The sequence below is a fragment of the Canis lupus genome, chromosome 4 (assembly GCF_048164855.1).
Source record: "Canis lupus baileyi chromosome 4, mCanLup2.hap1, whole genome shotgun sequence".
Taxonomy (NCBI): Eukaryota; Metazoa; Chordata; class Mammalia; order Carnivora; family Canidae; genus Canis; species Canis lupus.
The window spans coordinates 42,671,151-42,684,723 of record NC_132841.1 but is presented as its reverse complement, the minus strand read 5'-3'; the positions used below and the strand labels follow the sequence as shown (position 1 = coordinate 42,684,723).

The 13,573-nt window shown below is 42.1% G+C and overlaps 2 protein-coding genes across 3 annotated transcripts in view; one reads left to right on the top strand and one right to left on the bottom strand.

Moving 5' to 3' along the window:
* The window catches only part of DOCK2 (dedicator of cytokinesis 2), a 397,905-nt gene that overhangs the window by 203,470 nt on the left and 180,862 nt on the right, over positions 1–13,573 (top strand). The window lies entirely within an intron of this gene.
* Positions 1–13,573, bottom strand: part of INSYN2B (inhibitory synaptic factor family member 2B) — a 150,398-nt gene that overhangs the window by 47,807 nt on the left and 89,018 nt on the right. For both annotated transcript variants that reach the window (XM_072824201.1, XM_072824199.1), the window contains exons 2-3: positions 7,292–9,519; positions 6,106–6,180 (exon numbers count right to left, since the gene is read on the bottom strand). In XM_072824201.1, the coding sequence (XP_072680302.1) occupies positions 6,106–6,180; positions 7,292–8,637 (1,421 nt within the window). In that variant the 5' untranslated portion in view covers positions 8,638–9,519. The remainder of the gene's footprint in view (positions 1–6,105; positions 6,181–7,291; positions 9,520–13,573) is intronic.

The window sequence follows — 13,573 nt, the reverse complement described above, 5'->3', positions numbered from 1 at the left end:
CTGGGCCACATAACATTCTGCTGACATCCCATAAACAGGTCTGGCCTCTGAAGGCAGCATGCTGTAGAATCTAACTAGCCGGCCCTAGAACTGAGTCCCAATCTTGTCATTGCCACTTACTAGCTTCAGAGTAACTGTGTATGTGCTCTCACTCTTTCAGTCCTAATTGTCTAATATGAGTATTATGCAAGTGCTTGAGCCTCAGTTACCTCATGTGCAAAATGGAAGTATTTGTATCTGTCTCACATGATTGTTAGGATTAAATGTGAGAACAAAAGGTGTTTATAGTGACCAAGTATCTATAATAGGCACTCTTATTTATTCCCAACAGATCTCTGCCCTCAGCTAGCTGTCATAGAAGTCATCCAAAAAAAGTAAAAAAAAACTGACCTCCAATTAGATGTCAACAGTTTATGAATCATAAAAATTTAATCTGATTGTATTATTATTGCTACTGAAACAAATGATCACAAATTTAGTGGTTTAAAACACAAATGGTACTTGTAGAGCCCTGGAGATCGGAAGTCCTCCAGAACTGTAAATCCAGTGTGAGCAGAGCAGTGTTCCTTCTAGAGGCTCTGTAAGAGAGTCTGCTCTTTGCTTTTTCTACCTTTTAGAAGCTGTCCACATTCTTTACTTGTGATTACCTCTCTTGAACCTCTGCTTCTGTTGTCACATCTCATTCTCTGATTCTGCATCTCCTGCCTCTGTCTTCCCTTTATGGGGATCCTAGATCCTTAACCACATCTGCAAAGTCCGTTTTTCCATGTAAGGTAACATTCACCTATCCAGGAATTAGAATATGAACATCTTACAGGGCCATTATTCTACTCACCACACTGGGTTTTGATATTTTACCAAGAAAGACTGCGGGTCTAATGTCTTAAACCCCTCTCCCAAAGAGATCATTGGAGTAGTTCAGATACCACAGAGGGGAGATATTTAAGCATGAAGGGACTTTGTGGTTTGCCACAAATCAAACTTTGCCTTTCCAACCACAGCTGGTACAGAAATACTGGGCAATAATGTTGGATGGCCATGATGAATGAGGATCCCAATGTCCTGTGAAATTGCAACAAGCTCTCTGAGTCATCAAAGGAAGATTTGATTAGGTTCCATTTTGTCGAGAGTATATAGCATTCCAGGTATTTGAAAATTGACAATTTCTGTATTACATTCAGTTGTTTGTTTCTATTCAAAAATATCTACTGAGGACCTGCTGCATAGAAGCCTTCCAATAAGAAATTTGATTAGTTAAGACCCTCCACTTCCCCACCCAAGGGCAGGGACACACACAAATAGTAACAATGGCATTTGGGCAATCTAAATAACTGTCTCAAACCCACCACTGCTTTTTATCCTTGCTCCAGTCAATGTAGCCATTTTCTTTATTGACAAGTATCTACTGAGCACCAACTACATACTAGATATTGGCCCACAACTTTGAGATATTAGCCATTTGCTGAAGGAAAGAAACTCATCAACACTACACTATAATGCAATAGGATAAATGGTATGGCAGAGGAACATGCATGCCATAGGGTTCCTCCACAGGAAGGATTGATTGTAAGGTTATCCAGAGGAACTGGCTTTTAAGCTGCAAGAGGAAATTTCCAGACAAGGCAGGGCAGAAAAGGCAACCAAGGAAATGAGGGAACTTATGCAAAGGCACCAAGGTATGATAGAACACACAGTATTTGAAACTGAATTCTCTGTGGCTTGGGAGAAATATGAGACCCAGCAGGTAAGAAGGTTAGGATCACATTCAAAGGGCCCTGAAAAATTAGCTAAATGCAGCAACAGGAACCAGGACAAGATTGTTTAGCAGGAGAGTGACATGTTAAGATTTTACTTTTTGGGCATTTTAGCAGTCTAAGGTTGCTAAATTTGGAAGGATTACCTGGGACCTATGGCAGATAAATGAGGTAGCATTCAAGTGACAAATAATGAGGGCCTTGACTGACCAGAGGAGCTAAAGCTAAGGAGATGGATTTAGCAAGTAGGATTAGCAGCCAGTCTGATGGATACTGTGAAGGAGAAGAGCGAGGCAGTGGGGACTAAGGTTTACGAAGTCATGGTTAATGGCTTTGAGCAAATTAGAACTACTAGGAAGATAGTTCATTTCATGGGAGAAAATAAGCAGTGTGTTTTGATAAATGGTGAATTTGAGGTGGCTTTGAGATATCAACATGGAAATATTTACAGGTAAACACAGAGGGGAAGAGAGCAATCTCATGAAAAAGGTAGGGGAGGATGGTGTCACAGAAATAAACTTAAAAGCCATGAGTGCAGTGGAAGCCATGAGAAGAGGCTGAGGCTGAGAAGAGGAGGCAGGAAAGAGCTGTCCTGGTAGACTCCCCCACACACAAAGGCTCTTCTGCTGCTCTCTCCTCTCTAGAACATTTCAAACCTTCCATGGCCAACCTCACCCTTCACCCATTTAAAATGGTAAGTTTCCAGCTTGCTTTTTGTTTCCATTGCTGAAGCAACATGCTTAGATAGGAGAAAGATTATGAGAAAGATTTCCTATTCTTTTCCCTAAAACATCTGAGGCATTTTACAACTTAAGCCAAGCAGATTTTTTCAGGGATCTGCATCCAGAAAATAAATGCATGATTGGTGCAGCCAAAGACCTCCAAAAAGGCTCTTATTTTTTTAGACTGACTGCGAAGACAAAGTACTGGAAAAGCAGAGAATAGATGAGGGATGGAGGAGGGATGTGGCATGGAGGGACCCCATGCCTCTGAGAAGAGAAAAGGGAGCTTATTCCTTAGTGCAGCGTTTCCCAAACTTCATCTTTCATTTATCACCTTCCAGGCCTTTGTGAAACTCCCCACACCATCTGCACATTTACTTAATTTTTTCTAAGTCAATTCACTTTTAAACTTGAACATTTATACAAAACAGTTAATATCACTTTTGAAAGTGGAGACCTGCATTACTTATGATGAATATATAGAAGGACTAGTTTTCAAAGTTAAAAACTTCAGTAAAAAATTTAAAATGATTACCCTCTGGCTGGATACTGTTGCTTGCCTATGGCTATGAATCTGAGAGCTGCTCTCTTCTGGCAAAGAAGTGTGATAAGCAAGTATTATAAAGGCTTTGAAGATATTCTAGTACCAAACTCAGATTTCCCCTGCTGGATAATCAGAAGGATTGAAATAAATTTGAAAAAAAGACAGCCTTCTCACCAGGTAATTCAATGTTACTTATGTTGGTACCACAGGTGGCATTCACCCAATCCTTTGAGTAACTTGTCCTAGGATTAACACTAAGGAGAGTGACTGGGGACTAAACAGCCTGCAACCAGCTTAAGGCATAGAGGCAATTCCCACATTTTTCCCTTGGTACCTATGGTGGTCACAATTCCAAGGAGTCTATCCTCCCTACTGTATGGAACCCCTGAGAGCTATGCATGGGATCTGTAGGTATTAGTGTTGTTCCCCTCGGTGAGGTAGGATCTGCCAGAATGATTCATGGTAAGAAGAAAGCCATGGAGGCATGGGGTTGGGGCACCCAGAAGGCTATTCTTGGAGGCAGGACAATGAGTTGGATAGAACCAATGACCTCACATGTCTTGATGGAAACAAGTATAGCCTTTGGCTGATGGAGCCATTTGGAAAACCTTATGTGTTGCTAACTTAGCAGCAACATTTCCATAGAAGAAGACCCGACAGGCAACCCATCAGGTGTCCAGGCACTTTATGTACAGTGATGTGCCCTGGGCCCATCCATCATCAGGGAGAGAGACTGCTGCTTAACAAGGCCTGAGGATGAGTATTTCACATCGCTTATTCATCAGTTTGTAGATCTGATTTTCCAGGACACAACACAAGGTTTGAAGTTATTTGAAATGTTAAAAAAAAAAATGACAACTCTCATCTTCCCACTGTTACTCTGACAGGGATGTTGTTCTGATCTCTTTGCTTTCATCAAATTAATTGCCCGTTCCTTCGCAATGGCTTAGATGCAAGGCTGTAGATACTGTCTGGGAGAGCAGTCTGGCTTTGAATGGTAATAAGGGATGGGAGTATACAATTGCTGTTCTTGGAAAATTGGAAAGGGATGTGTGTATGTGAAGGCTTGCTAACCAGTGCAGGGGTGTAACTTAATTTAGAATGTTTGCTTGGGATGTTTGAAGTACGTACTAGAAAAATGCAAACATTCTCAGACTTGTTGGAAGGTCATAGTTTAGCCAAATATTGCCACTTTTAATTCAGCATAAGACGTCAGAACATCAGGACCAAAAGGGACCATAGGAGTCATCTAATGAAAGGCCCTCTTTTTTCAGACGAGGAAACTCAGAGGCCAGAAATGATTTGCTCAAGACCAGGCTATGAAACTCACAGTAGATTGGGAAATAACCACTTGTCCTTTTCACTTACAGAGCTTAATTAAAAAGTCATCTTAAGATAGTAGAAAATACATCATTCACTGCTGAAAAAAATAGATTATCCAAAACTTAAATGTAGGTTCATTAAAAACAATTCTTCTTGTTTATGATGAATAGATTTTGTCTTCCCTAAATGTCTTGGTCCTCCCAGTGATTAGGAAATTTGCTTAAGATAGGAGATATATAGGGACGCCTGGGTGGCTCAGTGGTTGAGCATCTGCCTTCAGCCCAGGGTCCTGGGATCAAGTCCCACATTGGGCTCCCTGCATGGAGCCTGCTTCTCCCTCTGCCTATGTCTCTGCCTCTCTCGCTCTCTCTTTGTGTCTCTTATGAATAAGTAAATAAAATCTTAAATAAAATGTAGGAGATATATATATTTAAAAAAAGATAGTAAAAAGTTAAGCAGTTGATGAGACTGCCTATTTACATTTTCTGATACCATAAGCCTTTTCCAGGGCTCCCTTTTTTGAGGGGATATTTTACACTGAGATAAAGGGCATTTCCTGTGAGTAGTCCTGAACCTTGTATTATTTGATAAAAATGCGTGGTCCTGTGACTCCTAAACATAAGGAGCATAGGGACCTCCTGACTTCTGTTTCCAGCACCCCTCTGTCCTCAAACCCCCTTGTTAGGACAAAACCCCAGGATTCTGCTAGAGAGACAGAGAGGTTTTAAACAGAAGACACAGGCAACACAATTGGGCTTCAATTTGCTCAGGCTCTCACTGCCTTTCTCCTCCAAGATGGAAAAGTAATAGAGAAGGCTCAACTGTATACTTTAGTCAGACAAAATTAGATGCCATCAACTGAAATGACTGCTTTTGGCTACTTTTCTACATTGCCACCAAAAGTGGACTTCCAGCTAAGGGGGCATCGATCTTTCTAGTAATAACAGTAATAACCCTTGGATTTGTACAGAGGTTTGCAGTTATAAAAGGTATTCACCTATATGAGCTAATTTGCTCCTCATAGTGACTCTTAATAGGAATAATTGTCCCCACTCCATAGATGAGGCAACTGAGCCTCAAGCGGTTGAGCAGGGCTCAACTTGGGGATTTTGACTTTAAGTTTAGCGCACTTACTGCTATGATTTTTTCCCATTTACCACTTATAAAAATCTACTTTATGGTAGCAACCTTACCCTCTGCTAGAAGGAAATTATGTACTTAGTAGTGAACACAAAGTGCTTAGTACAGTTCTTGACACATAACACGTGCTTGACAGGTAATAGCTACTGCTGAGGAAGAAGCAGCGTGGTGGAATAATTGAGATCACAGGGCTTGGGATCAGAAAGATCTGGATTTGAGTCCTGAGTCTGACCCCTCCTGCTCTCTGAAAATGTTTAATGCAAGCTGGGTCACATAGCTTAGCTTCCCCAAAGACACTGACACCTGCCTCACAAGATGTAACTGTGAAATAAGATATAAATATGCACACGGAGCTTAGTGTGGTGCCTATACTTACTGAGCAGTAAGTGTAGGGCGATTAACAAGATTTGCTCATAGACCTTATTGTAAGGAAAGAAAGCAATGTCTGCCTTGGAACCAGATGTTAACATTTCCGAGTTAAACATCTTTTTTTTTTTTTTTTTTTAAGTTTCAGGTATTCAAAGGCTTCCTGTCCTTGCCTCTCTCTTGACTTTCTGTGTCTAAGAGAGTTTACAAGGGTGTTCTGTGGCCCCCATAGCAGGCCTTGGTTGTGGCCAGGTACCTGTATATGATGCACGCCGTGTTCTGGCAGGTACTGCAATTGTTGAGATCTTGGCCAGTTCGATAAAAGTTGCGCCTGCAAGATAGAGCATTTGCTGGATGAATCTATGGGCAAACCCCATGGGATGCACACATTCTAGCAACTGGTTTCCTATAGCATAGCATTACTGATAAGAAATCAGTAGCAATGCTCTAGAGTTGCATGACAAGTAAAGAAACAAAAGACCCATGATCACAGGACCTCACATTTCTAGAGGGCTTTATAAATGTTTAACCGTTTTTATATCTGAGGTTTTCTTCATGCTGACAACAAGCCAGTGAGATGAGTCAGTTACTCTTATCCCCACGAATAGCTAGGGAAACTGAGGGACTTTGCAAATAGAAGGGAGATTATTAAAACTTCTGACCATTTTGTTCAGTGCATTTCTCGGTATCACCACAGTGCTTTTCTCTTATAAGGCAATGTTGGGTCTGATTCATATCAGCAAATGCCAGTTAATTACTTCTTCCTTCTCCTACCCTTTTGTTGATTAGCTTTAGCCATTCCTTCTTCCTAGTCTTTAGGGGGCACTTTTCAAAGGACAAACATTCCACACCTAAATAGATCACTGCCTTCTCCTCCCCAGACTGGTGCTGAGTCACCCAGGAAAGCATTTTGTGACTTTTTCTCTTTGCAGAATTGTGATCTCATTTCAGTTCCTTACTTAGCCGATCAGTGATGGAATGGCTGAATCCATCAAAGTGGTCAGTGGAGGGGAAGGTCAACAGTAACCTCAAGTCCTTTGTAACAAACACACAAATAACTAAAATCTTATGCAAATACAGCAACTTGCTAGAAGGATGGAGTAGGGGGGAAGTGCCTGTGTGCTATTATTCTCTGCCATCATTTATTAACTGGCCCCCTCTCTTTATAAAAATAACTTTTGGCCCTATTGTTTCACCACCACCCTTTCTCCAGTCTATTGATATCTGGACACAAAAACAAATGGCAATGGAAATCCAAAGCCTAGAAATGGATGAAATCTATTCAGAACAAAGGGACACCATTGGTTATGATTTGGGGAAACCACAGAGCCTAAAAGACTTCAGAGACATTTTATTAACAGGAACCAGTGCTCTCTCTCTTTGCCCCTGTCCTGGCAAATGACTTAACCCAGTAGTTTTCAATGTAAAAAAATTCACCTTACCCTTCTGTGAGAGCTCGAGCTTTCTCCAAGTCTTGAATTACATTCAAAAGGACTTTAATTTTCTCTTGGTTCGAGTGCAGAGATTCCTCCACGGATTGCAGCCTGCCTTGGAGATCACAGAGTTCTCCCTGTGCCAGGTGAATTGGATTAATCCCACCAGTGTCTCTGTGGCTCTGAAGTTTGGTCTCCCTCCTTGGAAGAGGAGATGGGAGGTGACTGCTTCCAGAATAATTTTGAAACTCCATGGTGTCTGACTGGGTGGGATTCTTTGCCATCTGCTCCTGACACATGGGGGCAGAAATTGACATGCTGTTAGTTTTGAGTGACAGCAGATCTTGATGATTGTTACTCGATGACGAACAGTCTGAAGCCCCTCCAGAATGGGCTGGCTGGCTGTGGGAGTCTGGTGAGAGGGAGCTGTGAGTCCGTGGAGGTGATGGAATACATGTTTCCTTTGACCGAGATGACAGTGGGCCAAGGTCTTTGTCATCAGAGTTGTCTTTGGGCAAAAGCAATTCGGGTTTAAGTTTCCCTGTGCCTGGCATGTGGTTGTCATCGCTGGTGGCATTTATGCAGGAAAGGGATCTTTCTGAATCTGATAGTGGCCCTGTTCTCTCATCACTTGGGCACACATCAACCAAAGGATGTACAGAGTTGCTTATGTCACCTGACCTGTCTAGAGTGAAAGTAGACTTTCTAGCTGCCCAGGTAGGACTGTGGTAAATATCATCTGGGACCTGAATGGCAGCAGTTGCTTTCTCTGAGGCCCTCCAAGTCCCTGCTTCCAAGCATATGCTAATAGGCCCATTGCTTTGCACCTTGGACATTCTAGGAGGAAATGGGTGGGCCACTTTGACCCTTTGCGGCCCATCCTCGAGATGCTGAGCCAACCTTAAGTAGGCAAGGTCTGAGGATACAATGTCCTGTTCGGAGAGGTTGCCGTTGACCTGGATGGCACTTTGGGATACTGTTGGCATTTCTACCAGGGACTTGCTGGCTGTGAGTCTCTTCCTTTTGAAAACTGGGAAATGCTTCCTGAGACTGGGGGAGGTTTGGATCGCAATGTTCCGAAAGCCCCCTGCCTTCTGGGACCTGGGGAAGGAGAGTGAGTAGGTGGGGAGGTGATGGTGTCTGGAGGCCTGAGTCTTGCCCATCACAGCTGGGTCCTCAGAAGCTTGGACGTCAACCTCAGCTAGGCCAGGTGGAGTCTTACTGGTTCCATCTTCCTTGAACCGTACCTGCTGTGATTTGCTCCTGCGATGGTGAGGTTGCTTCACAAACTCCACTGACTCTAGGCTGTTACGCTTTAGAAGCACAGGCCGCACTTTCATATTTTGCTGGGCCATTGAGCCTCAGTTGGAAGGATTGGGACCATACACTTCTCTGGGGCACATTTCCTTAGGTCTTTAGAGCAGCATCTAAAGATGGTGACTCAGACACGGAGATCTGCCAGCCAGGATGAAGTGGTCCTCTCCTCTGTGTATAGGAAGCTCTGTTGGCCATTCCTAGCCCGTAGATTCTCCTTGGGAGCAGTCCGTAATGCTTCCCCTGCAGTTAAAATATTATTTCATCAAGGTGATAATTGCCGCTTAGATAAACAATGAGTTAGGCTAATCATTGAACATCTGATCTACCAGGAGAGCTGGTGGGCTGTTTATCAAGAGAGGCTGGCAGGTGGTTCTGATCCTGGAAGAAACTTGCTGTCTTGAACAAAAAGACAACAAAAGTACCATTTAGGGGATAGCGCCAGACTCCCAGTGTGTGAATTCCAAAAGAAACCTGCTACATTTGGAACATACAGCTTCGTTTCCCAGAGCATCAATTTCTACTGTAAAACTGTAGGAAACTTAAACACATCTTCTTTCCACAGCATGTAAACAGACAGGGAAATCAATGGCCAGGGGGCTGGCTTCTTTGATGATACATGATGCCCCTAAGAGAACATACCCATTTGTGTCAATCACAAGTTCCTCCTTTGGGACCATTGCTTTCTTTCATGCTGTTTCCCTGTCTGTCACAAAACTCAGTGGGGTGTAACCAGGACAGGATTGAGGCATCCAAAGGCATTCAGAGGGGCAGAGTCTCTGTTGGGGTGTCTTGGCTGAAGGTCACATGTAGGCAAAGTGAGCCACGCCTATGGCCTTTGGAAATTTGAATGAGAACTGAGTTCGCTCGGCCCAGGGGCAGGGATCTGACACCTGGCAGTCCTGCTAGCAAGTGAGGAGTATCTGAAAGGGAAGAGAGAATGGTTGCAACTGAGAATGCAGTTTGGACCTGGGTTTCTCTACAAATACCAGCACCCTGGTCAAGTGCTTTAGAGTGGCTGTTCTAGGAGTAAGTCAGGCGCACTGCCCTTCTTTCCATTCTCCTAGTGAGCCAGCCACCTGTGGCCTCAAGACCTTAGAACAAAACATCTGTCTGCCTGGACCATTTCTTTCTCCCACTCCCAGGCATCACTCAGAGAACTATTATTCATCTTTGACATCCCGGCTTATATGCCACTTCCTCAGGGAACATTTCCAAGGACTTATCCCTCATATACGCCTGTGCTAGACCACAGCAGGACCCCTGCTCTATACCTTCTTGGCACATCTTTCATAACACAAACTGCAGCTGTCCTGAAAGAATCATTTGTGTCTGCATTTATTGAGTGTGTGTTTTCCTCCACTAACCTGTAGGCTCCAGGATGGCAGGGGCTGGAACATTTTTTTTTTTTTTTTTTTTGCCTGAGTATTTCCAGCCTTTAGGCTCACTGTAGATATATAATGAGCATTTGTTGAGAGAATAGATAGCTAAATAAAAGGCAGATCCCTTGGAAGCAAGGGAGGCCTGGGCGTGGTGTAGAGGTCCTAGGGCATCCTACTAGCATAATAGGTTTGGTGAGTTCCCTCTGCTTTGGCTGTAACATTTACTTAAGGACAAGATTTTCCACTAATGTCTTCATTTTTTAATTACTTTCCAGGAGATAAGTGTGCATACAATTATCCATAAAAGGTATACCTTTTAGTAAAAGCAGTTACCATTTATTGAAGGCTTACTTTTACCTTACTGAGGCCTTTACATGCGTTAATCATAACAGCTCACGTTTACTAAGTGCCAGGTGCTGTTCTAGGCATTTCCTAAGCTGTAACTCACTCATTCCCTACCCTAAAGAGGTGAACACTATCGTTATCCCTGTTTTACAGCTGAAGCTGAGGCCCAGAAAGGTTAAGTAACTTTCCCAAGGAGACACAACTAATGATAGAGCCAGTGTCTGAACTGACACAGTCTGTGCTCTTAACCTCTACAGCCCACTGCCTTTCCAACATTGCATTATCTCACTAATCCTTACAACATATCTATGAATATTGAAATCCCTATTGGACTGATGAGGAAACTGAGGTTCAGAGAGGGTAAATACTCAGTGAAGGAGCTGTGAACCCAAGAGCCTGTGTTCTTCCCCATGACGTTTTGACTTTGTCCCCTTGGGATCTGCCCACTCTGTGGGGCAGGTTATATCAGTGCTCTGAGAACAGACTTTGAAGACCTGTACAGGTCTGGAGAGGTGCAGGGGACTGTCCCCCAGACTTGCCATGGCAAAAGAAAAACCTGTTTTCTCTAAGTCCAGTGATTCTCACAGCATCAGATGAGGCAAGTTTGAAAGCCACCTGGGTTGACCAAAGGATTTTAAAGGAAAATAAAAGTGCTAAATATTTGGATTATCTTGGAGAGAGTATTATGTCTGTGGTGTCGGCCAGGAGTTATTAGAAATGCCCATGGCAGATTCGGCTTTCTTAGCTCCCAGCTTCCTTGAGAAAGACCAACTAAGTCTATGAGGCTGGGGCAGTTGAGTGGCAGGTCTGAAAGGGAATAGGATCCATCTGTAATGCTTATGAGTTATCAAGTTGTCATGAAGCCCTATAATTACTCCTCACATTCTGGATGTATGTTAGTCCTGAGTTGAGATCCCTGTCCCTTCCTGGTTACGGGTTTTGGGGTAATACTTATCCTCTCTGAGCCTCATCTTTTTTTCATCTGTTAAATGCAGGTGATGCTCATAGCATAGATGCTCACAGATACATGGGTTTGATGGGAGAAGTCAAGTGAGATATTTATGCAAATCTCTGATATTTGTACAAAGCTCAGCATACAGTAAGTGGTCAGTATGGGTTCATTATTGCTCTTAATACTGTTATCCTCATCTGCAGCCAGATTCCCTTGTGGATTCTGGAAACTTTTCCAAGGTGGGTAGAGCCACTCTTGGGACAGAGAATGGACAGAGTTTGGGGTAACCATCTCACATTTGCCTCACCTGTCTGGAAAGCAGGGCTGGCTTCTAAGAGCTGCAACAACCCATAGCTCTCTAGGGAGATAGCCCTGCTCGTGATGGGTTCATGACAATCCTGAACACTACCTTTACAACCAGTTTCATGTTTCAATTGACTACAGCATTTTTAGGTCTGGAAAAATCCAGTAGTCCATCCCCTCATTCTATAACTAAGTCCTCCTCTCTGCATCATCCTCTTCATGCAGCAAGTAAGCCTACCTGATTACCTGTAGTAACAGGGAGCTCACTACTTAATCTCATAGTTGATAATAATTATTGTTATTAATGGTAGCAAATACATATTTAAAATTTACTATAACCATGCACTGTGTTAGAACTTGATATTTAATCCTTAAAATGGCCTTCTAAATATGATCCCTCATATACACCTGTGCTAGACCAGCTCATATATTTAATGTTTGTGCTGCAGAGCCTTGATATTTGTATGTCTACTTTTGTGGATTTCTTTGCTTAATTGTCCACTACCTCTTCTGTCTCCTTAACTATTCATTAATGCTTTTCTGGATAACTTAACTCACTTAGGCTACAATTGTCTAAAGCTGGTTTTCAAAACAGCTAGTGTTTAGTGAACATTGATTATGTGCCAGGCATCGTGCAGGTGTTTTTCTTTTACTTTAGTCTTTAATCCTTATGACAATCATAGAGGCAGGTGCTACCTGTCCCCCATTTTATAAATGAGGACACTGAGGCACATGAGGTTAGGTAATTTGCCATGTTACTCACCTGGTAAATGATAGTGCTGATATTTGAACCCAAGGACTGACCCTGGAGCACTGGCTCCTAACCACTGGCATTTCCTGCCTTCTCCAGAACTGGGGAAGGACTGATCTTCTTGTGTAAAGGTGTCAGGTAGGTTTCAAAATCCTTCCACATTTTCCTTCTGAAATTTGGCCATTATTCTGGTTTATCCCTGCTTTTTTCTACAGAAAATTTATGTAACCTTGAGATGTTTATTGTTGATCTTTAAAAACAGTTGGTTTTCCATTTTTAAAGATTCAAATAATGTAGATAATCAAAAAAGGAAGAAAAAACATCACCTGAAATCCTATGACCCAGACAGAACCACTCTGCACCACCAGTTTGGTAAAGTTCATTGTAGGCAACTTGCTGGTAACATCTGCACATTCATTGCATACATATTGTGTACATATTGCATATACCTGCAGGTTTACAGAAAGCTTTTTTTTTTTTTTCTGGTAAGCTAATAGGACTGTGTTGTCCAGTTATCTGGTTAACCATGACCTATTTAAGTAGTATTTTTTGTGACTATTTAACATTTAGGCTGTTTCAAAATAGTTCATTTTAAATAATGTTGTAAATAACATTTTTAAAGTATATGAACCTTGGATTTTTTCCTGTGGAATAAATTCCTAGAACAAGAATTAGAGGGTCAAAGTGCCCATCGATTTTACATTTTAGTGATATTACTTTTCTTTCCAGAAAGTTCTATTAGCATGCAATCCTACCATTACTGCATCAGAAGTCCTTTTTACTAAAGCCTATTTATCACTGTGTTTGGTCAATTTCAGATGATTTTTTTTTTTTGTCATTTCCAATAAAATGGGAAAGAATTGTATCTCACTATTCTCATTATGGAATTTATTTAAGATTGGGCATTTTTCCATATGTTTATTGGTTTATACTATATTTGGAATGAAAAGTTGAAAGTGACAATTTGAATAATCAAGTCAAAGTAGAAACTATTGTGTCCTAGACATAACCTAGGAAGCTTAGCAAATATAAAAATCTCCACTTTTAAAAAATGCATAGTTAAATTCCAATTATTCTGCCTCCAATGCTCATCATGATCTTTGTACTGATATGTCCTAGAGAATACACCTGGCTAAAGGGAATGACCCTCTTTAGGCCTCAGGTCTCACAGGCTCCCAGCTGACCATTAATTGATAGGGAGTTCTCTGGATTTCGGTGGTTAGGGCTTAATTAATATCTTGTCC